Source organism: Synchiropus splendidus, chromosome 5, assembly GCF_027744825.2.
Source record: "Synchiropus splendidus isolate RoL2022-P1 chromosome 5, RoL_Sspl_1.0, whole genome shotgun sequence".
Lineage (NCBI taxonomy): Eukaryota > Metazoa > Chordata > Actinopteri > Syngnathiformes > Callionymidae > Synchiropus > Synchiropus splendidus.
Genome location: NC_071338.1, coordinates 15468780 through 15492115, shown reverse-complemented (window position 1 = coordinate 15492115; position 23336 = coordinate 15468780). Strand labels below are relative to the sequence as shown.

General features: G+C 42.5%; 3 protein-coding genes across 5 annotated transcripts; 2 read left to right on the top strand and 1 right to left on the bottom strand.

Annotated features, from left to right (window-relative positions):
- Positions 1 to 215: 215 nt before the first annotated feature.
- Positions 216 to 5280, bottom strand: sirt3 (sirtuin 3). Of its 3 annotated transcripts, XM_053866042.1 has the most exons (8): positions 5037 to 5280; positions 4915 to 4975; positions 4358 to 4510; positions 3719 to 3951; positions 3557 to 3657; positions 3248 to 3409; positions 2865 to 3077; positions 216 to 2783 (listed from the first exon to the last, which is right to left on the bottom strand). In XM_053866042.1, the coding sequence occupies exons 1-8, from the start codon at positions 5119 to 5121 to the stop codon at positions 2760 to 2762; spliced, it is 1032 nt and encodes a 343-aa protein (XP_053722017.1). In that variant the 5' UTR covers positions 5122 to 5280; the 3' UTR covers positions 216 to 2759. The 3 variants fall into 3 exon arrangements, with proteins under 3 accessions (XP_053722017.1, XP_053722018.1, XP_053722019.1); XM_053866043.1 differs by lacking the exons at positions 3719 to 3951; positions 4915 to 4975; positions 5037 to 5280 and having other exon boundaries at positions 4358 to 4505; XM_053866044.1 differs by lacking the exons at positions 3719 to 3951; positions 4358 to 4510; positions 4915 to 4975; positions 5037 to 5280 and having other exon boundaries at positions 3248 to 3405; positions 3557 to 3645.
- Positions 5281 to 5544: 264 nt separating this feature from the next.
- On the top strand, positions 5545 to 9722 carry psmd13 (proteasome 26S subunit, non-ATPase 13). Its single transcript, XM_053865543.1, has 13 exons — positions 5545 to 5727; positions 6207 to 6285; positions 6939 to 6973; positions 7057 to 7112; positions 7228 to 7271; positions 7341 to 7427; positions 7774 to 7945; positions 8029 to 8108; positions 8179 to 8304; positions 8768 to 8830; positions 9086 to 9166; positions 9260 to 9376; positions 9463 to 9722. Exons 1-13 carry the CDS (start codon positions 5627 to 5629, stop codon positions 9556 to 9558), a joined length of 1137 nt encoding a protein of 378 aa, XP_053721518.1. The 5' UTR covers positions 5545 to 5626; the 3' UTR covers positions 9559 to 9722.
- Positions 9723 to 12592: 2870 nt separating this feature from the next.
- On the top strand, positions 12593 to 22303 carry jph3a (junctophilin 3a). Its single transcript, XM_053866630.1, has 5 exons — positions 12593 to 13853; positions 17411 to 18191; positions 18529 to 18653; positions 18908 to 20145; positions 20558 to 22303. The coding sequence occupies exons 1-5, from the start codon at positions 13472 to 13474 to the stop codon at positions 20636 to 20638; spliced, it is 2607 nt and encodes an 868-aa protein (XP_053722605.1). The 5' UTR covers positions 12593 to 13471; the 3' UTR covers positions 20639 to 22303.
- Positions 22304 to 23336: the final 1033 nt, after the last annotated feature.

Sequence of the window (23336 nt, the reverse complement as noted above, 5' to 3'; positions counted from 1 at the left end):
TTAAACAGCAGTCAATCATGGAGGGAAATGAAATGCAGAGGGCTGTTGGGGATTTTTTTTTTTACACTCAATGAGCCATCATTTCCTGTCTGGCGATGAATTCACTCCATGTCAATGAAAATAAACCTTTTCATCTTAATTAGCCTTCAGCAGTGTCAGAAAAACACATTGCGTGTCAGAGAGACGGCGGAAATTAGTTAATAATCCTGAGGGAGACAATGCATTTTATTAAAAAAAAAAAAAAAAAAAAAAAAAAATGATGAAAACTATGAAAGCGCTGATCATTTGTAAGAGTCAACCGTCAAAAAAAAAAAAGTTGAATTATTGGAACTGATGATGAGTCACAGAGCCTGGCTCACATTTTTTGGAAGGTTTGTATGACTTGTCGACTCCAAGGGAAATGAAGTGACAGTAGGCTTCTCAGAAATGCCACTTCTCTTTCCAATTTGGATTCCGTCCTGCAGCTGGCCACATGCCTAAAAAGGAATTTTGTTTTAGTCCTGATTACATACTACATTTGGCCATCATTAGTCGAATACATGTTTTAATGAGCGGCAACACATTGTTGGTCGAGGTTTTTGATATTACACCACAGAGTGCTCCACTCCTCATGGTGCCTGCATGAAGCCGTAAGGTGCATTGGTTTACTATTTAAAAGCAACGTTTATATTTCTTTAAGTCATGATCAATAAATATGTTAAATATGTTGTTTGTTACGTTTCATGGATTTACCGAAAAGAATTTGTCATGTGACGTTGACGTACCAGAAATCATGTACCATGAATACTATAATTTTAGAGATGTGTCTATGACTATGTCACGTTCTTACATTAACAATTAAAAAAATAGAATCAGAGAAATGCGGCCTCTGTAAGTTCTGCGGGCTCATCAGTAAAAGTCCCATAACACACTACAACTATGAAAGCGCTGATCATTTGTAAGAGTCAACCGTCAAAAAAAAAAAAAAAAAAAAAAAAAAGTTGAATTATTGGAACTGATGACGAGTCACAGAGCCTGGCTCACATTTTTTGGAAGGTCTGTATGACTTGTCGACTCCAAGGGAAATGAAGTGACAGTAGGCTTCTCAGAAATGCCACTTCTCTTTCCAATTTGGATTCCGTCCTGCAGCTGGCCACATGCCTAAAAAGGAATTTTGTTTTAGTCCTGACCGCTACTGTTGAGTGGGTCACATGGCCCAGAAATCCACCCAATCAGCACACTACAATCTGGAGGCTGAGGGGCACTTGTCTGATGGCCTAATGGGGTTTGCCTGAATGTGTTTTTCACCAGCAGCCATTGAATGAATGAAAGGACAAAACATCGGTAAACACTCGCCAACATACCGTGAAGACATTAGAAAAATCACTAAATAAATATGTTTAATTATAGTCTGAAGAATGGGTTCGTACTTTTCAAGGATCAGGAAAAATATTCTATATCCAAGAAGTTGTTCCGTTCATAAAAGTGACACATCATTGACCTATTTCCGCCTCAGGGCGTACATATATGAACCAGTGATTCTTGTCTAGGCTCCGCATATGCAGTTGCTGGCTGATTGACAGGTTGGTCACGGGAGTTGGGGAACATTTTTTGTTGAATCGGTGAGAGGTGTAGAGTAGAGTACCCTCTCATGAACCCACAGACCTTATTTCTGGACAAGACACACAAGTTTTATGTTTAATGTTCACCACTCTCAACAACATTTTTATCTTCACTTTAGTGATTTTGACAAAATAACTTAATTTATTATAATATTATAAGTACGGACCCATTGTTCAGACTACTATTTTTATTATTATATATTTATTAAAATAACGATAGCACTTCAGTGTCTACCTGCTATTTGAATGTGAGCATTGCCCAAGTTTGGACGTGTTACATGTAATATTAATTTATAGCTGGAGATTTTACAATTCCAAACACTCTTAATAGCATAAAGTCAGAGTAACACGACAGTGTAAGAATGTTTAAGTACTATCAGCTTTTGTTTGAGTTAAATTATAAGTGATGAGATGTTTTGAATGTGTAACTTTTTTTAACCACTCACTGATAAAACATGAGACAAAGACCGAGACAGATTTTTGCATTGAGGCTGTCTCGCCCGGTGAGTCATCCATTGCCCCGGGATTTTTAAAAGGTAGCAGACTGCATCTGCAAGATAGTACCTGCTTCATGTTTCTGAATGACTGTCAGACAGAAAACGTTCACGGATTAGAGGATTCATGGATTCAGCTACTGTCAAGTACTTGTCAACTGTTTATTGTCGGGGTGACTCCGGCCGGAAGGACCCCATAAAGCGCGTAAGACGCCGTACCTGGACTTGACACGCCTGTCTCGGTCAAAAGGCAACCAGGTGATTTGGCGCCATCTGCTGGCCAATTTACCGTTTTGCATTTAATTCACCCTTGAGTCACCTCATGATTGTGACTCCCGTTGCTGTTGTAATGACCTGTTTTACAGTTCAGGGTTACAAAATAAAATATTACTATTACAAAGTTGTTTATGACAACAGGATCGTGATGCAAGACTCCACATTTGGTTCAGGGTCTGTTCAAGTTGTTATTTAAATGAGGATAAAGTAAATCTGAGTAGGATAACTGAGAAGGTCTGGATTGCAAATGGTATTTTTTCTTCTTTTTCTTGCATTGAAAACTCAGCTTTTGTTGGCAGCATCGGGAAGAGTCCATCCCTCGCATATTATCTCTTTAACAGAACATATGTCACTGGGCCTGAGGAGAACCTTAAGCTAGGCTCCGGCTTCATTCTTCTGCCTTCGTAGTGGCCTGCCGGGAGAAACAAAAGCTTTGGTGAAATGAATTTGGACACTGATGCATATTTTTGTCCTTGCTTGATTCTAAACTCACTATCTTAGCAGCATTCTTCATCAACTCCTCCAAGTCCTGTGCCCATCCAAGCTCATCCACAAACGTCTGCACCCCACTGACTACATCACCCTGTTGCACGACATCATGAGGTCTTCTGCGAGCAGCTGCGAAAGGACCCACCAAGTCTCTGTTGATGAGCAGTCGAGGAACTGAGCTGCGAACTGCCCAGGCTAGACTGGCAAAGGGCTCCACCTGCGGCCAAATAGGACGACTTGTAGTTTGAAACTGTGCATTCTGTGTTCTTAATGTATTAATACATCTGGGGAGGGCGGGATCAATATTTTAATGTGTGTTGTTTAATAACCATTTTTTTAAATATTAGTGTCAAAATCACTTCTGAGGCCCCACTGCTTGCTGCTTACCTCAAGTGACGTACCCATGATGATGAGGAGATCTGCCTGTGGAAAGTCTGTCAGGTACTTGAAGAAATGGACTGGAAGCTCTTCTCCAAAAAAGACAATATCCGGCTTCACGACTCCCTTACAGGTCGGACACTTTGGGACTGTTCCACTCATCACATCTGGCTGGGCAAACAGAAAAACAAAACATCCAAATCTTTAGAAATCATCTCTCATGGACTGAGACTTCAGTTTGAATCCATGTGAGTGTTCTATTTTGGTGAACTTAATTTCATTGTGTGGACTGCGCAGCTTGCTCCAGCTATGACTCACTCGCAAGTCAGCTCCCTCGTATTTCCTCCGACACACAGTGCAGGTCGCAGTCGAAAACGATCCGTGGGCTTCCACTAGCATCTCTGGAGGAATCCCTGCCACTGGATAAGTGAGCCAGTCAGAACGGCATCATGTGAAACAGAAAGAAAGAAGCAAACGTACATCGTTCCAGACCGTCAATGTTTTGTGTGTACATTCTGAGAAGCAGGCCCTTCTTGTGAAGCAGTTGAACAAAGTAGTGTGTGAGGTTTGGCTGATAATTTCCTGGGTACAGCTCTTTGGCCAGTGCAAAGAATGGTTCAGGGTTGTGGTGGAAAAAATTGATTTCAAATATGGCCTCAGCATAAGGCAGGTTGTACTGCTGCAGGTTGTCATAGAGACCACTGCCAGGGGACCTGCAAGGGAATGAGCACTCATCATTCTATACACAGAACACCCGCTGCTATGAACACTCTTGAAAAGAAAACGTTGTTCAGCAACCATCTTACATCACTAGTGCATCATGGTTATTTATCTAAGTACTGAAATGGTTTTCTTCAAATTTATGTCACAAATGTTAAACATACTCCTATATTTTAAACACATAATGACATAATTTTCAAGATATCGCTTACTAAATATATTTAATTTCCAAGCTTGTATTTACAAAGTTTGGCATTGTCTGTACACAAAAAAATTGACAGTCATATTTTAGGATTACATCAAAAGCAAGATAAAAAATAAAGAGCATTTTAGAGTGTGAAAGTGACTACAGATTTCGTTTTTTCAGTTTGAACTAAACTAAACACCAGAATAATTTACCTAAAGTCTGGGATGCCGCTGGGAGTGCTGATCCCTGCCCCTGCCATCACCACAACCTTCTTGAACTGATGGTCTCCAAGTCTTTTAGCGATGGAAGCCAGGGTCTCCTGCTCACTGCCAGCAGCACCACCGCGTGAGAAGAATCCACAAGCCCTATACCAGCAGGACAGGTTTAAGAAGGATGAAAAAAAAAAGCGTTTTATAAAATAATACATGACATCAGTCACTTAACATAACATGCCATTTATTAGGCACCTTTATACAAAATGACTTACATCTGTATAGAGGTAAGGCAAACTCTTATTATATATAAGATGTTTCAATTCAGACTAAGAAACATGTATACAATAAACTTTTAAGTAGTATTTGCATAATACAGATAATTTCACCACATAATTGAAACACTAATAGCTCTCGTTTGAGTTGATTTCATATTTTCCCTCCAATGATTCATTCATTATTATAGTGATTTATACGTCCCAGACTTCATATGAAATCTCAATCGTTAATATGACAATCTTAATCGACGTGAACTGAAGACCTTCAAGATAACGTACCGCGCAAGATGAAACTTTCTGCTACAGACAGCAGTTGGAAACACACACTTTCCCCGCAGACCTGTGAGGAATTGGGTCAGACATACTTGGCCGACACTTGAACATTTACTTGCATGACCAACCTCTCGAAACAGTCCGGCACGCTCCTGCACCTGCAAATATAGTGCGCTGTAAACCAACTGTGACAGGTGACAAGAGGGAAGCCATTCTATCGCTGCCAATGTCACTGAGGGCATTCACAGTTCTTCCTATTCTTATTCAGAGGTTAACAACAAGACAACATTGTTAGTAAAACGATCCGTATCCAAGTTTTCAAAACATATGTACATCAAATTTTCTGTAAGACGCTAACGCGGTCTGCTGTCGGGATTTGTCCTCTGACCTCATGACGTATTGTTGATCACCGTAATGTATAAAGTAGCGGAGCAACATCGAACTACTAATTTAAATAATGAAACGATTAAAGCTCGATTTAAATCATAAGCTTCCAATAACAATTATAAAAAAAAGACCGTACATGTCCGTACATATCCGAACATTTTAAACTTCACCCTTAGATGAATAATTATGCCCGCGTACGTTGTACTTTACGGTTCCTACATCTCCCAGCATGCACCGCGGTCACCAGTTTCGAAGGCAATCAAGTTGACGTTAGCGGAGTGAGTGAGCAGCATAGCTACAAGAACGTAGAAGGAATTGTGTGCTATTCACCATGAAAGATGTCAACGGTTTTCTTAAACAACAACAGAGCAATAGCTCCACGCCAGAAATGGCGACCGAGTGGCACACTCTGGAGGATTTGTACAACAAAAGGCAAGTATCTGAAGCTAACAGTAGTGCGGCTCTTTCAATAGGTGTGCTAGCTGAGTCATGCACAGACTTAGCAGTAGGCTAATGCTACAGTAACAACTACAACGAAATGCTTTCATTTCCTGTCACTATAGTCGGTGTATTTTGTTTCTGGGATGAATGGTTTACAGGCGTGAATAATCTATGTGGAAATCAGATTTTAATTGTACAATTGTGGTCCAAAAATGTAATGATACGGATCAACAAGCATCCACTATTGAATACTCAGTTATTGGCCTGATGTTGTTTTTTCTTATTATTGTGTTACCGTTTCAATCCTACAGTTAAAATCGCGCGTTTAGTGATTTCTAACGAGATAGTTGTCCTCTGTTTTGTCTCTGGAGGTCTGTGTGTTCAGTAGTACAAGTCAACTTGTTCATTTTGTGACAGTGAAACATGTCTCTCCTTAGTGTCAATTCCAATGTTTCTATTTTCATTTGCAGATTGTGGCATCAGTTGACTCTAAAGTTAACTGACTTTGTGAAAGACCCCTGCTTCAAAACTGGAGATGGCCTCATACAGGTAGTTGTTTATGATTGTTGTTTTCTTAATACACACGCCTTGTTATTTAGACGTTGTCATTTCGAACTAGCTCACAGTAAATTCCATTAAATTTAATCGATTTACGCCAGTTGTAACTTGGCAACCTTATATGCTCTGAGCATAATGCCACCCCAAAGTCATGTGTAAAGGAGCTCAAAAGTTTGGAGTTTAATTGTGTCATTGTCAAACCGACCTAGCAGCAGCAATAATCTTTTTTGCTATGGGGCCCTGTTTTTCTGGCTCGATCGCCAGCCCTGCAAAATGTATGTGCACATGCCTTATCTATATACTATGTCATTAGATTAATGTCTTTTATATGTCCCACAGTAATCTTTCTCCTGACCAGTTGGGACCGGAGAAGAATGAACAAGTTGAATTATCTATGTGTCAGTTTTCCTAATATTGAGGTCATCAAAATACCAGCAATAAGAGGAAAAGCCTCAGATTCAAGGTTAATAATTATTGTGTTGGCTGGTTTAGTTAAAACAATATGTTGTGATATTGGTAAACTGGCTGGTCACACGTGCCTTTTGGTTTGTCTGACTCAAGAATGAAGCTGATTGAACAGCCAACTAAGAATTACAATATGAGAATGAAGCCTCTTATCTAAATTTCTGCTTTCTGTTTTACAGCTTTATGATAATTTCATTAGTGACTTCGAGCACAGGTGAAGTCACTTTTCTCTTTCCATAAACCTTTTTACATCCAACGCACACTGTCAGTGTTATAACTCCTTTTGTCCTCTTGCAGAATCAACCCACTCTCCCTGGTGGAGATCATCTTGTTTGTTGCCAGGCAGATGACAGGTATGTCAACTATTTTTCTTGTGTCTTCTCTGGGAAGGATCCATTGTCTGAAGAAAAGAACTGTTTCAATTCACTGGTGGTCACTGTTTAATTAGGCTAATATATGTGCTTTCAGATCCCAAGGACGCCATCACCTTTCTTGAGAAGACCAAGGAAAAGGTAATTGGATCACATTATTGGGTGGTGGTTCATTAGGGTGGGAATTGAGCAAACATGTGTTTGGTTCAGGTGAAAAGCAGCGACGAAGCCGTCATTCTTTGCAAGACATCCATTGGCAGTCTCAAACTGGAAATCAATGACCTTCCTGCCACAAAGGTAAGAGCTCCTGAGATCAATGTTGTCTCCTTGACAGCGCAACCAAATAATTGGTTCGTTATTCGAGATTGTGAATGTCAAGCTCTTTCGTTTAATTCTAAGAGTTTGATTAAAAAATAGAGGTGGACTTGTAAGGATTTAACCAGTTATTAGGGGAAAGTTGAGATAATACTGATGGGAAATCCATAAAATTATTGCTTGCTCATTTTAATATAAAATATATGTAATAGCAGCTTTAAGTTTATTAACGCAAGCTAAGTCACTATAGCACTGGAATAACACTGAAATAATTGTTTATTGTATGCAGCATGTCCTGTTAAATATTTTTGATATCTTTGATCTCTAGAAAATAATTGAAGAGGTGGAGGAGATGCTAAACAACTTGCCTGGGGTTACAACAGTGCACGGCAGATTCTACGACCTTTCCAGCAAATACTACCGTATCATTGGGAACCATGCTTCCTACTACAAGGATGCGTTGAGATACTTAGGATGTGTTGATATTAAAGACCTTCGTGGTGAGTGCAGACCTGGGGGAAGTTCTTTAAAAAGAAACATGATTCAGTGTTTGATGAAATGTATTTCTTTTTGGTCCTTGCAGAAACTGAGAAGCAGGAGCGAGCGTTCACCCTTGGATTGGCTGGTCTCTTGGGAGAAGGCGTGTACAACTTTGGAGAGCTTGTAAGTTAAATAGTGGGTTGATGATGCTGTGCAAGTGTACTGTTGTCAAACCTGATGTTTGTTGTTGTAGCTGATGCATCCGGTGCTCGAGTCTCTGAGGAACACAGACAAGCAGTGGCTCATTGACACGTTATATGCATTCAATGGTGGCAATGTTGAGAAGTTCCAGGGATTCAAGTCTGCATGGGGACAACAGGTTCGTTGAAATATTTCATATCGTTTTTTGATTTTTGTGGGGTAGACATATGTTACTCACAGTAAGCTGTGAAAGTTATGTATCGTGTTTGTGAGAAAATGCGTTATTACGCAGCTGTAGTTACAATTAAAGTGCCATTTGCATCAATGTCAAGTTAGCTGAAGGAAAGGAACACTATTCAGGGTTTCTGCCTTTTATTTAAGGTAAAAAAAAAAAAATCAGAAAGCAGTGTGATCATGAGAAGTAAATCTGTCCTCAGCCTGCAGCCTCTCTTCATACGTCTGGCTGGATGTGCAGCTTGGGTTCCATGAGCAACAGACATATTCCTGTCATTTAGTTATTGTTTTTGTTTCTGGACTTCTGCATTAAAAGCCTTCTTGAAGCCACCACTATCTTCATGTCCACCTGCTTTATTTGTTATCTCCTTGTTTCAATGTTGTTTCAAATTTTGCTCTTGATACAGCCTGACCTTGCAGCACATGAAGCCAAACTGATGCAGAAGATTCAGCTTCTCTGTGTGATGGAGGTAAATAAGAAGCTTCATTGAAACGTGTTGGAACACAGGTTAGTGTTCCAACCAAACAACAGGACACCACTCCAGATGTAATCAGACAGTCTGGTGCTAGTTCAGATGACACCTGATTGGTTAACCAATGTGTTCTTGTTTGGTTGGAACAAAAACTTTCAACTCAGTTTTCAGCTGAAACATCAAATGCAGTGCAGAGATACACACTCTGATCAACTGCAAATGAATAATGGTTATCAATCACTTTATGTCTAGATGACCTTCACCCGTCCTGCTAACCACCGACAGCTGACTTTCACTGAGATCTCTCAAAGTGCCAAAATTCCAGTCAATGAGGTTTGTATGGAAATCACTGCAATACTTTGTATTCAATAACTCTGTTCTGTATTTTCAAAGAAGCGTGTCTGAGGTGTCTTTTGATATGTGCAGGTGGAGCTTCTGGTGATGAAGGCTCTGTCGGTCGGCCTTATAAAGGGCAACATCGATGAAGTGGAGCAGAAAGTACAGATGACCTGGGTGCAGCCCAGAGTGCTGGATCTGCAACAGGTCAGTGACAAAAACTGACTGCTGATAAGGGCAGATCATATTTTAGGGACATACTAACTTCCTCTGTTTTTGTGCTTCCATGGCAGATCAAGGGAATGAAGGAGCGGTTGGACTTCTGGTGTGGGGATGTCAAGAACATGGCCATGCTGGTGGAGCAGCAAGCCCACGACATCCTCACCTGAACTACTCATTCTCTTCCTCCCTGCAGTTTCTTTTTTCTAACATGTACTTTGGTTACTGTCACGGTTTGTGACATGCTGTAAATTACACTGTGTATTTTACAATTGAACACTTGGTTGTAACAATATATGACGAGAATGGACACTGTCCTAATGATAATAAAACATCTGCAAAAAATCTGAATCTTGTTTTGTAAATACGGTCCTGCTTTCACAAGCAGGCTTTGAGATTTTTGTTCTGCCTAAAATTTGATGTGATTTTATAGCAAGGGTCAGACAGTTGACAGTATTAGTCTCGGTGGAAGTGTATCTCTTTTACATGTAGATGTCAATTGTCATGGATGTTGGATCTCCCTTATTCCAAGGTCTAGTTTGTTTTGTAGATAGTATTTAAATGCCATATGCAGAACAACTAGCCAGAAATACGAGGGCAGAGATGCTTTGGACGACTCCTCTGAGGCAGCACCTGCTGTGCAGATGCACTGCTTCTAATTAGTAAATATGCTTTAGATAGCTTCCATCGTGCACCTCAACTCTAATGATTGGTTTGATGCAGACGCACAAATTACACCTTCGTAATTCTTTCCGCTAAAAACACACCTGCAAAGACTAGTGGGAAAATTGACTGTGTGCTGACGTGACAAAATCTCAGTATTGTGTTTTATTCATGTATTTCTGCCAAGGTTGCTCACATGGCTCTACAGTACACAGCCTGTTGGTGTCAACTGAAGGAAGGAATCTCTTTCATGCTCTGAAATGTCAGCGAGGAAGCTGTATGGTTCCCAATTCTTTGAAGTTTCACCCTTCTATTGAAACAATTTTGTCATGAGATCAGAAAGAAATATGACCAGTTAGGTTTATGGATGTGGTGAATGAGCACATACTAGACATACGCACTAGAGAGCAAGATAGGTTAAGGTGCTGCAGGCTGACTTGCTGTGGCAACACCTCATGGAAAGTTGAAGTTACAGTTCATCCCCGACAGCACTTTTGATTTAGAAACGGAAGCCGTCCTGCATTTCAAACATGCGATGCATTTATAATGTTGAGCTCCTGTTCTACATGGAAGCTCCACATCAGGATGTTGGTCTCTTTTGAAGTTTTTTGTCATTTCAATGTTGTGCCACTCTGAAATCTTGTCTTCAGTGGTGTACAAAAGCTTAACAAGACTTCCACCGGATCTCGTGCGTTCTGTCACAAGTTCACCAGCGCACTTCTCCGAGGTAACAAGGAGGTGACCTGCAGCAAGGCAAGAATCAGAGAGACTTGATTGAATATTAGATTTTGAATGTGGGTGTGGCTCAATAAAAACATTTAGCTTTCAGAATTTATTGCAATTAATCACATTTCAATATTTTACACCAGAATGATATGATTTAAGGTCAATCTGAGCACATAACATTGAGCATCAGGGGGCAAGTGATGAGTGAACTCTTTGCTGCATTGTGCTTCTGTCCTGTTTTTTCACTCCATATTTTGGTTATGACATCACGTTTAATGTGCTGCGTGTGGAGTTCGTGAGTGGAAATTAATCTTTTAAAGTCCCTGCCCTAATCTTCAGTAAAGTAGGTGTGATGTGGTGCATTTCTAAAACATTAAAACCCCTCTGCATTCAAGTCAATGTGACCTTGACGTGTGACTATAACCTGTCTGGGATGTAAACAGCAAATCCTCACACAATTGGAGAAGACTTAGAACAAGAACAAGACAAGAAGGCTGCTTGAAGACCACAGCGGTAATTTGTTGAGGGTGATGTAAGTTGTAGCCTGGAAATTCATTTTTAAAGCTTTAAATGGTCTTGCCCCTCAGTACCTAGTGGAGCTTTTAACCCAATACGTTCCTCCGCGGTGCTTGAGGTCAGCTGACCAACTGGTCCTGGAGGTACTTAAAACTAAGCAGAGGATGAGAGGACACCGGGCTTTCTCAGTCTGTGGCCCCCGCAATGTACTGCCCTTCCTCCTCATGTTAGACAGGCACCATCACTGTCCACTTTTAAAACACTTCTTAAAACGTACTTACTGTTTGGCTTTTATACAACCGCACAGCTGATCTTTTTAGTCATTTTTAGTGTATCTGCCCTGTTTTATTTTTTTAATGCCTGTTTTATCCTGATTTTTTTTGACAATCTTGTATTGCTTTTTAAGTGCTTTATAAATAAATATGGTATGGTATGGTCAACCAACTAAATCTGTACAAAATCTCTCGACTTCATCTGAACTTTTGTTTCACAAAAGATGATGTGTTTTGATCAAGAACATTGGAATGTGTCCCTGAGTTTGGTCTCGCCAAACCCCTCTGCATTCAAGTCAATGTGGCCTTGAGGTGTGACTATAATCTGTTAGGGATGTAAACAGCAAATCCTCACGCAATTGGAGAAGACATAGTACAAGCACAGCTGTAGCATATTTTTTTGTGGATGATGCAAGTTGTAGCCTGGAAATGTAAAGCTTCATGAGGCAAAGTTCCTTAGGGATGGGGGTGGGAGGTCAGTTTTGGAAAAGTGTTGGTCCTACAAACTGTTCTTTCAACTCCTTATTAAAATGTCTGAGGTGTTGAGTGCCATGAGGAAATATGAGTGTGCTGAGATGTAAATAAACCCTCCAGAATACACCCTTGAAAAGAGAAAGGGATCTTGTTTGATGGATTCTCTACCCAGCTGCCACTCTGATCGGTCAGCCATCATTCGCAGTGTGATAGATGTCATCCGGGGTCACTCCGTGAAGCATGGCAATCACGGTCCCTTTCTCTGATAAAGACGACCACCAATTAACTGAGAGGACAGCAGACATCAGATCAATGAGAGCACAGACCAGGAGCTATCAGGAGGACCAGTGTGCTGACTACCCCGATTTCAGTCTGCAAGGAGGAGAGTGAAATGAGGCTGGATAATTAGCAAAAGCAGGCTGTATCCCCAAAGGGGAAGAGCAGTGTGCTCCATACATGCAGCAACATCCTTCCGTCTCTATCTCTTTAAGAGCGAGGAGCAGGAGTGTGTGTGTGTGTGTGTGTGTGGTGTTATGTGTGTGCGTGGGGGAGGGGTATTGGCTGGGGTGGAACAGTCCTGTAATGAGTAGATTTTAGAGAGACGGAGAGATAGAAAGAGAAACAGCGATAGGCTGGAAAAGGCAGAGTAGGACGGATGACTTAGTGGAATCGAGGATACAGCAACAACCCAGATTGAGGCCGGTGCTGAAATGGAGGAGACAAAGAGGAGAGGATGTTTTTCCTCCTGCTGCTTCTCTTGACATCTTCAGAGGAGAGACTCTTTACCTCAGAGAGGAGGGAGGAAGGTTTGACACTGGACGTATTCTGAGCATCGTCTGTGTTGTTATGGTGCTTAGCTTGTTTCGGGCCCGGCCAGGAAGACACATCTCCAACTTCTCCCATTTTTCTGCCATCGTACCAGTGCAGCAGCATCCGCGTCTGTGTCGGTGCGGCAAGGATGCTGGGATGCTGTAATGTCTAATTGAGCTCAGTCACTGCCGCTGCCACTCCGTGGGCCTGTGGGACTGCCGGAGAAACCTAGGCCTCACTTGCCTTGAGCGCCCCGCCGCACGACGGAGACGACAGGCCAACCAGCTTTTGGGCTGCAAGGAGGGAGTCGTGGGGAAGGATGAGAGGCGCTCTCAGGTCCCATGCCCGTGGGAAGCAACGCCACAGCAGCCGCTTTCGTCACTCCAGAATCCTCTCTGTGGCTTTAATTGCTCCTGCAACATGAAGTGACGCTCCTTGGATGTCTTCGTCTGCTTTACAGCCAGGACTTTACACCTGATAGAAGAGGAAGAGTCTGGAGGCCTGTGCCTTCATGCTACCTGCTTCAAACAAGGCCCAGTCAGTCTTCACACCACCTGAGTGAGCCGGCACTTTTTCCACTCTTTCTTGACATTCTAAGGATTTGCCTAAACCTGTTTCATGCATGTCCACTGGAGGCAGGTTTGACTTTGATGATGGGGGGTCGTACTGTGGGGGGTGGGAACAGGGTAAAGCCCATGGCCGAGGGGTTTGCACTGGGCCTCAGGGTCAGGGCGAATATGCTGGGACTTGGAGCCATGGCTTTGAGGTCCTGGGTGTGTACACGTGGCCCAGTGGGAACAGCTACCAGGGCACCTGGGCACAGGGTAAGCGGCACGGCATCGGCGTGGAGAGCAAGGGCCGCTGGGACTATAGAGGGGAGTGGACACAGGGGTTCAAAGGACGTTATGGGCAGCTGGAGAGCACGGCCAGCGGTGCCCGCTACGAGGGGACGTGGAGCAACGGTCTGCAGGATGGATATGGCACTGAAACCTACTCGGATGGAGGTAAGCGCCACCTTCCTTTTCCAAACTTCTGCTTGAAAACTTCCAAGCAGCAGGTTGAGCAAAGATTAGATCTACTGTTTTCCAGCTGGACTCATGGCAGCTGGTTACATACTACAACAGATTGTATGCATATACATATATGAAGTGAGTGGCAACATAAAGCAGCCATCTGCATCTGTTCTGGGAGTCACCATGGTAACGTAGCGGCAGCAGGCCTGCATGTCACTGAAGAGCAGCTCTAGCCTTTCTGATTGGCTGTCAACTCCAGTCACTCTTGCCCTATTACTTTTTTTTGCTCCGGTTTAACTGGATTTAGGGAGTAAACAAATGATGCAGGTGTAAAAATGCCCAGTCCGCAGAATTCACAATCGACCAGATGCTTTTACATTGAGCAGCCGTGCTGAAATGTGATTCCTAAAACAGGGAATATGAAGGGGAAAAAAGCTACTGCGTCACATGTCCCTCCCAACTTCCGCTCACATGGCGAAATTAATCTGGCACGCACGGGCTGACACATTTTCCACGAGCCAGTTAAGGTGAAACACATGAGACCTACTCGCATTGTCAACATCCTAAAAACTGAGGGGAGAGAAGTGAAATTTAAGCAGATCCATCTAGCTGATGAGATGTGATACGGTTGCATTCAGGACCAAGGACAGCTCCAAGACACCCCAAAACATCCTCAGCTGGTCTCATTTGAGAGTCTCGGACAAATACACTGTATCTTCACCCCTCTCTTGGACGTGTTCATGTCTAACATTATGGCCATAGAGCATAAACATAAGAAAAAAGGGTCATCTTGTTCAATGTGCTGCAACAGATTGGATCATATTTATTGTGTGACACTCATAATAAATGATATTATAGAAAACAAGCATGCTTTTAAAAAGCACACAACCATATGTTATAAATCTAATAAACCCATCAAAATCATACAAAATACAAAATACAAATATACATAAAAATACAAAATACAAATATACAAAATCATTTGATTTTCTTTGAACTTTTGTTTCACTTTGATGGGTCTTGATCAAGACATTGGAATGTGTCCCGGTGTTTGGCTCAGCAATGATTCACACTTGAGTGTAACGGGTTTGCATTCTATTTATGTTGATGACCGACGCTGAATTTGACTGCTGTTAGAAAGAAGCCTTTGATTTTAACCAGTCATTTGTAGGTGAAGATTTTTTTGGTAACTTCAGAGTAATTCAAACAAACGATATGACTACATATGTCTGCAACATCTTTTCATAATCTCTAATGATAACATGGGACCCATAATGCACAGTAATGTTGCACCTCACAGAACACCAGTAGTCAAAGGAGCATACTGAACGTACCCAAAATAAAAAGTGCAAGCATGTTTTACAAAGGGGCATGCCATGAAATACAGTGTAGTAGGTATTTTTGTCTGCAATGAATGTGTAACATGTGGCGTAAACATGCAATTTAGAGAGGGAAAATGTACATTTTATTTAGTAGTCAAGAGTTAGCTAATGTTTCAGTTTCATACGCCTCAAATGAAGATAAGTGATAAGAAGTAAGTGAGTAATAATACACTCATGTCTGCAGTAATTGCAGTAACTCATCAATGAAAGAAGATGCAAAGAGTGATTCTTATATTCTTGTTTCAAAATTGTGTTATGCATGGTTTTTTTTTGGGGTTTTTTTTTAACAGATGACTTTATGTTGACACAAAGCCGGCACGTCTTCATTCAACAATCCATCATGACAAGTTAAAAAAAATACCAAAGATATCGAGAGCTAAAATGATTTTATTGAACATCTTGTGTAAATTCAGTTGTGCTGGTTCATGACTGTGATCAGCCTGAGCTTTGACTTAGACTATGTGTCAGTCAATAGTCTGCAGGCGTGTGAGTGGGCGTCGTGTAAATTGCTGTACGAGAAGGTGTGTGGTGTGGTGGAAGTGGGAAGACAAACACCTACATGCAGTCGCAATTATATCAAGTCAATTTCATTTTGCGCTCGTGACTCTCCAAACTAGGCAAACACTGATTAAACAGGCCAGTAAATTCAGTATTTCACTCCAGTTTATACACAATCCTGACGCAAAATTCTAGACATGTAAACCGGCACCTCTATACGATGTTCCATCATTTAGCATTGTGATCGAGTTTGACTCCTCTGCCATGGTCTGAAGGCCTGACAGGAGGAAGAAAGAGTCCATCTCCCTCTCACCATCACTGACCAACATGGTAGGCAAATTTTGTTATAACCTCCACGACCTCTACTGGTTTAGTGAGGTCTAACCTCAGAACTGGTCCAGTTAAACCATTGCGTAAGCTTTGGGAAGACAACAAAGAAGCTTTATTTATTTTAATAATGCTATGAACATTTAAATGAAAAAATGAACCTCCCTCATTACAATGATGGATCAATTCTGTGCACCACTAGTGTTTTAATTCCAATTCATGACTCACCTTTCTCCATTTTGTCGGGTTTCAACTGCCTCCAACGAGAGAGTGAAGTATTGAGACTTCAACCGGCCTGAACTTTCAGTGACTCATGCACGCTTATGTAAATGAAAGCGTCCATAGATGAGGCATGTCAAACAGCAGCCTTGTAAATATAACACTCCGCGTTTGGTTGTTTTAAAAGACTGTGCTGGCTTCTCTTTGTCTGACACCAGCACAGTGTGTAATGGACTGACCTCTCGCTTCTGCAGACCTGATTCGTAGTTGAGCAGCTCAGGGGAGCACGGCTCCTTCCAAGAGCTCGGGGTGTCCATTTCACTTTCTCATTTGTGAGGAGAGCTGGTGTTGAGAGGATATGACACCAGGGAGCTTCTGTGGTTTGAACTGCATTGATTTATGAAAAATATAGTCATGTGAGATCAAACTATTTTCTACAAGTTTAAGCTGTAATCATTCTTTTTGCGTTATATAAATGTATATCAGAATTAAACCAAATATTTTAATACTCTTATTAGACGGTTGTTTTGGTGTTAGGGTTAGGGTTAGGGTTATACTAATTTATCAGATAAATTTATAAAATAAAAATCGACCTCATTGAGCATGAAAACAAGAATTGGATGGATTCAAACCATCCAGGAGTTGATCCAGCGCTGAGCTAAGATGTGCCTGAGTGGGTTCTGTCTCTGAGCTATGGTTTCCGCCCACAGTCTTATAGATGCTGCCACGAGTTTATCCATCGCTGTCCTGAAATGGCAGCCTGTCCATGGTGTCCTGACTTTCCCTCAACATTACCTAGAAGGAACTCAAAATCATCTCTGGCTGATATAAAAGTAATAAAAAAAATACTGGACAAACGTTTTGTAACAGTAGGGTTTCAGCAACATAGTGTAGCTCAGATTTTGTTCTTCAGTTTACAAACATGTAATATGTGTGATTTGCCCAGGTGTTACAGTATGAGTAATTCTCTTAATAATGGTATTGACACTTGATGTGGTTATATTTTACATTACATTATGTTTTACAGAGCTATTCCATACACAGATGCTAACTATTGACAAGTACCAGGTACTAGAGCAAGTACCAACAATGTCGCTGATCCACTGCTTCTTTTGTTTTCAGGCACGTACCAGGGCCAGTGGCTGGGGGGGATGCGTCATGGCTATGGCGTGCGGCAGAGTGTGCCATACGGCATGGCGGCCGTCATCCTCTTCCCCCTACGAACATCCATAAACTCTCTTCGCTCTGAGCACAGCCACGGCCCCCCTGCTGTGCTGGAGGACAGCACCGCCACAACGCCCACAGATGGGGTGGTGGCAGGGTTGGCCGGCAGCCCTGTGGGTCGAGGTGGGTTTGCTCTGACCGCTCCCAGTGAGGCAGAGCGGCAGAGGAAGAGGAAGAACCGCTTCCGGCAGTCCATCCTGAGTGGCCTGAAGCTACGGCGCTCCGAGTCTAAAAGCTCTCTCGCCAGTCAGCTCAGCAAGCAGAGCTCCTTCTGCAGCGAAGCTGGCATGAGCACTGTTAGCTCCGCAGCCTCCGACATACACTCCAACGCTAGTGAGAGTGAACAGGGGGCCCCTGTAGACGCTACGGTTACAGAAATGTACGCTGGAGAGTGGCGTAGTGACCACAGGGCTGGCTGGGGGGTGAGTCGACGCTCCGACGGCCTGCACTATGCAGGTGAATGGGCAGGCAACAAGAGGCACGGCTACGGATGCACCACTTTTCCTGATGGCACCAAGGAGGAGGGGAAGTACAAGCAGAATGTGCTGGTCAGTGGCAAACGTAAGAACCTTATCCCACTGCGAGCCAGTAAAATCAGAGAAAAGGTGGACCGGGCTGTGGAAGCAGCAGAGAAGGCCGCGGACTTTGCCAAGCAGAAGGCAGAAATCGCCATGTCAAGGTAACACGAGGAAATGATCTCACAGATTTCTCTCAATCACCAGGAGATGTATCTGTATTGTTTCGCCTACCGAACGTTCAGTTTTTTTTTTTCGTTATTTACCAAAAAGAAGCATCCATCCAAAATTGAGGCCCAAAATTACTGGCCCTTTACTCTACATTTGACACTTTTGCCTACACTTGTTTCATGGCCAACATTTCCTACATATACAATACATATGCACCTTTATTACATGAGCAAAAGCAGAGTTATCTGCACGTTGAGCGAAACACACTAGCATCAGAGTTGAACTAAGGTGCAGCACTGGTAGTCATGAGTGTATTTTTCTGGTGTTCAGGATGAGCCACGCTCGTGGGAAGGCAGAAACAGCTGAGGGAGTTGCTCAGAAGGCAACGGAAGAATGTCGACTGGCCCGGATAGCTGCCAAAGAACTCTCACCCTCTTTTCACATCTATGGCAACGGTATGTAGCAAAAATTTCTGATGGAGAATATCTGTGTTTTGGAACTCCATGTGGGTGTTTTTGGTGCCTCGCCCTGGCCTTTATCATGACCATGATGCTCCAACAAACGTTGGAAATGTTAGGGTGTCACATGACTTTAATTACAATAATAATGATAAAGGTTTATTTTTAAAGGAAGAAAGAAGTTTTATTTCAAACGTATTTCTTGGCTTGGTTAAGGTGTCCATTTCATTGGTTTTGCTCTGCCCTTAAAGGACTGGAATGTCAGCGGCCAAAGCACCAGGATGTCAAGGACAAAGACCACGAGGTCATCTCCACAGGAACTGATAGTCCAGAGCTGTGCACGCCGGACACTACGCCGCCCGTGATAACGCCTGAGCTCAGCCCCTTGCCTAGCGTACCAACGTCTCCCCCTCACAGCCCCCTCAAGCATGGCCACCGTCCCAGAAATGCGTGCTTCATGAGGCAGAGTGCCGTGGATGATCAAGGCGGGGCGGAGATTCAGGTGCTGGTGGAGGGTAGGGGGGTGGATCTGCCAAAGCGGGGGGCCAACAAGTGGACTGATGACATGTATCCTGATCGGGGTAGCAGCCGCTCCACAACCCCCTCGCTCCTGGAAGAGCAGGAAGGCCAGATTAACGGCCATGAGCAAGCACCTGTGTCCAATCACAAACCTCGGGACAAGTCCCAGACAAATCACAAGTCCCGAGAAAAAGCTTCCTCCTACAAAACGTGGGACCACTCCAACCAAAAGCTCTCTAAGCATGCTTCTTCCAATCACAAACCACGGGATTACTGCTCATCCAATCACAAAACATGGGATCATTCTTCCACCAATCACAAGCCCTGTGAGCATGCCTCTTCCAACTACAAGCCCCAGGTGCACATCTTATCCAATCACAAGGCCTTGGAACACAACATGTCCAATCACAAGACTTCTGAGCATGTTTCTTCCAATCATAAACCCCAAGATTATATTTCCTCCAATCACAATGCAAAGGACCACGTCTCCTCTGGTTATAAGCCTCTAGAGCATGTCTTCTCCAACCATCACGTAAAGCAGCACAACACTTCCAACCACAAGCTTCATGAGAATGCTGGAATCGACCAAAGGCTTGACTGCCTCACAGAGGCCTGGACTGCTGAGAGCACCCTTCGATGGAGCCCCGCCCACACGCGCCTCACGGAGCACGATGAGGAGAGGATGAATGACTATACGGTTGATATGCGGCTCCAGTTTCCAGACTCTCAGACACCCAGGGGGATGGGTAAAGAGTCCCCGGCACCCAATAACAGCAAGCTGCGATCTCGAGGCTTAAGGCCGGTCCGAGAGGGATCGATGGACTCTGTGCAGATGCTGGACAACCTGAATGTGGCAACAGAGCTGGAGGAGTGGCCACTGCACAGAGACCTCACCCTCTCACCACCGCTCAAGTCTCAGCCCATTACTCTGGAGCAGGAAGGAGAACGCCTCATCCTCAAATCAAACTCAGTGAGTGTACAGTGCTCTTTGAGCAGGGGTGTCAAAGTCCATCACAAAAGGGTTAAAAAATTTGAACAAAAACACAAAATGTAATGTTGTTTGGATATTAGTTTAATTTAGGATGAATCTCCATGGCTGACAATGTCAACAGCATTGGCGATGACGTGCTTTCTGGTATCAAACTTTATGTTTACAAAGGTCTTGCGGGCCGCATGATATGACTTGAGCCAGATTTGGCCCCCGAGCCTCTGCTCACATTCCTTTGAGTCTGTCAACTATGTGAAAGCAATTTTACAAACTAGCCAGCTTAGCCAGTGTCTAAGCAGAAAAAAAAATAATGTAGCTTACTCAGTAGAATTAAAAACATTTGAAATGATGGTGAATACTAATGAATACTAATACTCTTTTCTCTCTTTTGCAGGGCTCCAGCTCTATCCTGGTGGTTATGGTCATTTTACTCAATATTGGAGTAGCCATTCTTTTCATTCACTTCTTTATTTAAGCTTATATAGAGGTATGATCTCAAAAGACTTATTGATATATGGTATATTATATTATTACTGACAGACTTCCTGCCTATTCAACTGGAGCCCACAGCCCAAGTGATGGACACAGAAGAGCCTTTCTATTGTGATCACCTTTGTTATTGCCAACCCACTTTCTATGGCAGTTCTGTCCATTTCAACATGCTTTTGTTTAACTCCAAGCAACAGAGGTTCTTTATCCAACTCCGTCACATGAAGGTGCAGCTCCTAACTTCTACGTTGTTTAAGGTCACATGCATGGTGGTTAGTCGACGACTGTTGCTCCTTGTTCCACAAATCTTCCAAATTCTGGCTGTCTGAAGCAACACTGCTAACACATACGTACATCCTCCTTTTTCTTTATTTCTTCCTCTTCTAACCTGTACTCGCACTATGCGCTACATAAAGAACTATGCTGCAAGAGTAGATCCATTTTAAAGGGCTCTGTCATTCTGAGTTTTGGTTCTCTTTCATCACAAACTCACACACAGCAGTTGCATGAGGCTGTGTGGGTTTTAAGTGTGTTTTATATCCCTTTAACATCATTTCTTTGTCTTCATTTGTGCGCACTTTGTCCTGAAGATCGCAGAGATTTGGAAGGTAGTGCCATGCAACTGCACATTAATCTAGAGGGAAACATGCATTAATTACCAAACATAACCCACTCCTGGCGAATAATACGATCTAGAAAACTTCTGCATTTATTATAAGTGAAGTGGAATTTTATGTCAACATGCACATTACTTCACATAGTCACTGCGGACATACAGGCCAATCCAGCCTTGCCCATTTGTACAGCCTTGAGACTGTTATGTTATGACCACTAATTCTACTATAATATATGTATGTCTCATTATTGGAGTTTCTTACTTTTGCAGTTTGCAAGACTGAGTGAATGCTGAGTGCCTCATTATTTTCTTTTACAATTTGTTACAAACCCAAATAAAAAAGGCCCCAAGACGACAGGCTCAGAACAGGCAAAAGGAAATCCTACACTTTTCCTTCCTCACACACTCTCCTTCACCCTGAAATGGCATGCACTGTTTTGTCTCTCTGCTCCCAGTCCCCGTTTTTGGACCAGTCAAAAGGAAAATTGAGTTTTTACGGTATACTATAATGACACATTGTGGGCCGGATGAGATTTTTTCAGCATGTTTGTTTAGCCTGCTCAATCTGGTGTCCGTTTGTTACCTGCTCCCGCTCCTCTCTGTGATCCAGCCACATGAGCAACATATGAGACATGGAGAGCAGTGTAAAATAAAAAGCTAGCTTTTAACTCTCAGTGGATACGGAACATGTCCTGAGTTTATGAATGATATAAAAAGAAACTCTCTGCTACTGTATGTTTTCTACTTCGCACCCTTTGGCATCACCACGTTGTGACATCATTGCATGCCCAAGCATGCTCTTTCTTACTCTTTGGTTAAGAGGTTGTTTCGAAGTTAATGTGGAGAAAATAATGAAATGTTTGAAATGAAGTTATTGTGTGTGGTTTTTTTTCCTCAAATGTCACGTTACTAGTTCGAAGTTACACTTTCAGGCAATGTTCATATTGTGGGAACAATTGCTTGGACGAAAGGTGGTGCAGAATGAACAGCAAAACATTTCGTTTTGTGATTTTCACTGGACACGGGAGGAATAGGGCGCTAAAATGACTTAACTGAAAAAAAAAACATTAAGATAACATTTCCTTCATTAGTCCCGCTTGAGGAAATAATACATTCTAAATAAGGAAAACTTTGTCACGTATATGACCATGTTCATGAAGAAAATAGCTGGTTTGGTGTCGAATCATGAAACCCAGAATCATGATTCAGGCCTCTGTGTGCTGAGCCTCATGAGTTGGAGAATAGACTGCCCAGAGTCAGGATTCCCATCAGAGAACCTAGTTGAAGGAGGAAACGCTCAGAACTTCAGATGATAAGGACCATGATTGAACCAACATTAATTTCAATATTTGACAGAAACAGGGTTATATTTCCATTTATCTGAGGCTCGGCCGTATGAGGAGGTAAACCTGTGTCTATTTTCGTGTGATGTCCATGCTCCACAAATGCTTGTGTGGATTTCCTCCCATGGCAAAACCCACAGAGGTTAATGCCGACATGGTGAACCAATAGACCATGGCCCACATTCAGCCCATTACTCTCATTTTAGATAAATAATCTGATTGATTTATATTGCAGTAATTCTCACCAGTAGAGGTGATATAGGGGCAAATTCTGAGTTCTCAAGGTTCATCTAAGTTTCAGCGACTCCAGTGCTGGAACACTGAGAGAATCACAGCAGTTTAACAAAATCCAGCAACTATTGTCCTCAAGTATTTTTTACGCACTAAACATTCTGCTCAAGATCGCAACAATATTGTTGCATTAAACATCATCCATGGCTTCCTTCCATGCCTGTGTAATCTCAATAGATGGCACACTCCAAATATGGTGACCTCTATTTGGGTGTGGTTTAATACTTTATCACCCTTTTGAGAAAGGTATTGTGCCTTCCTGTGATATATATATATATATATATATATATATATATATATATATATATATATTAGCAGCTACGATAAGAGAGCTATTGTGTGCAAACACCCCATCTGATCAAGGCCCAACCACACAATTTCAGCGACCATTCCTGGGTCAATGGATGACTGTCAATGACTGTTTGCAGGTGAAA

Excerpts from the sequence above, each read along its gene's own strand:
- sirt3 (XM_053866042.1), bottom strand. The coding sequence starts at position 5,121 with ATGGCTTCCCTCTTGTCACCTGTCACAGTTGGTTTACAGCGCACTATA. Across the intron at positions 4,511-4,914 it reads AGAAAGTTTCATCTTGCGCG|GGCTTGTGGATTCTTCTCAC; the intron begins GTACGTTATCTT and ends CTGCTGGTATAG. Across the intron at positions 3,410-3,556 it reads ACGAGGGAGCTGACTTGCGA|CCAGATGTGATGAGTGGAAC; the intron begins GTGAGTCATAGC and ends CTGTTTGCCCAG.
- psmd13 (XM_053865543.1), top strand. The coding sequence starts at position 5,627 with ATGAAAGATGTCAACGGTTTTCTTAAACAACAACAGAGCAATAGCTCC. Across the intron at positions 6,974-7,056 it reads ATTAGTGACTTCGAGCACAG|AATCAACCCACTCTCCCTGG; the intron begins GTGAAGTCACTT and ends GTCCTCTTGCAG. Across the intron at positions 9,377-9,462 it reads GAGTGCTGGATCTGCAACAG|ATCAAGGGAATGAAGGAGCG; the intron begins GTCAGTGACAAA and ends CTTCCATGGCAG.
- jph3a (XM_053866630.1), top strand. The coding sequence starts at position 13,472 with ATGTCCACTGGAGGCAGGTTTGACTTTGATGATGGGGGGTCGTACTGT. Across the intron at positions 18,192-18,528 it reads GCAGAAATCGCCATGTCAAG|GATGAGCCACGCTCGTGGGA; the intron begins GTAACACGAGGA and ends TCTGGTGTTCAG. Across the intron at positions 20,146-20,557 it reads TCATCCTCAAATCAAACTCA|GGCTCCAGCTCTATCCTGGT; the intron begins GTGAGTGTACAG and ends TCTCTTTTGCAG.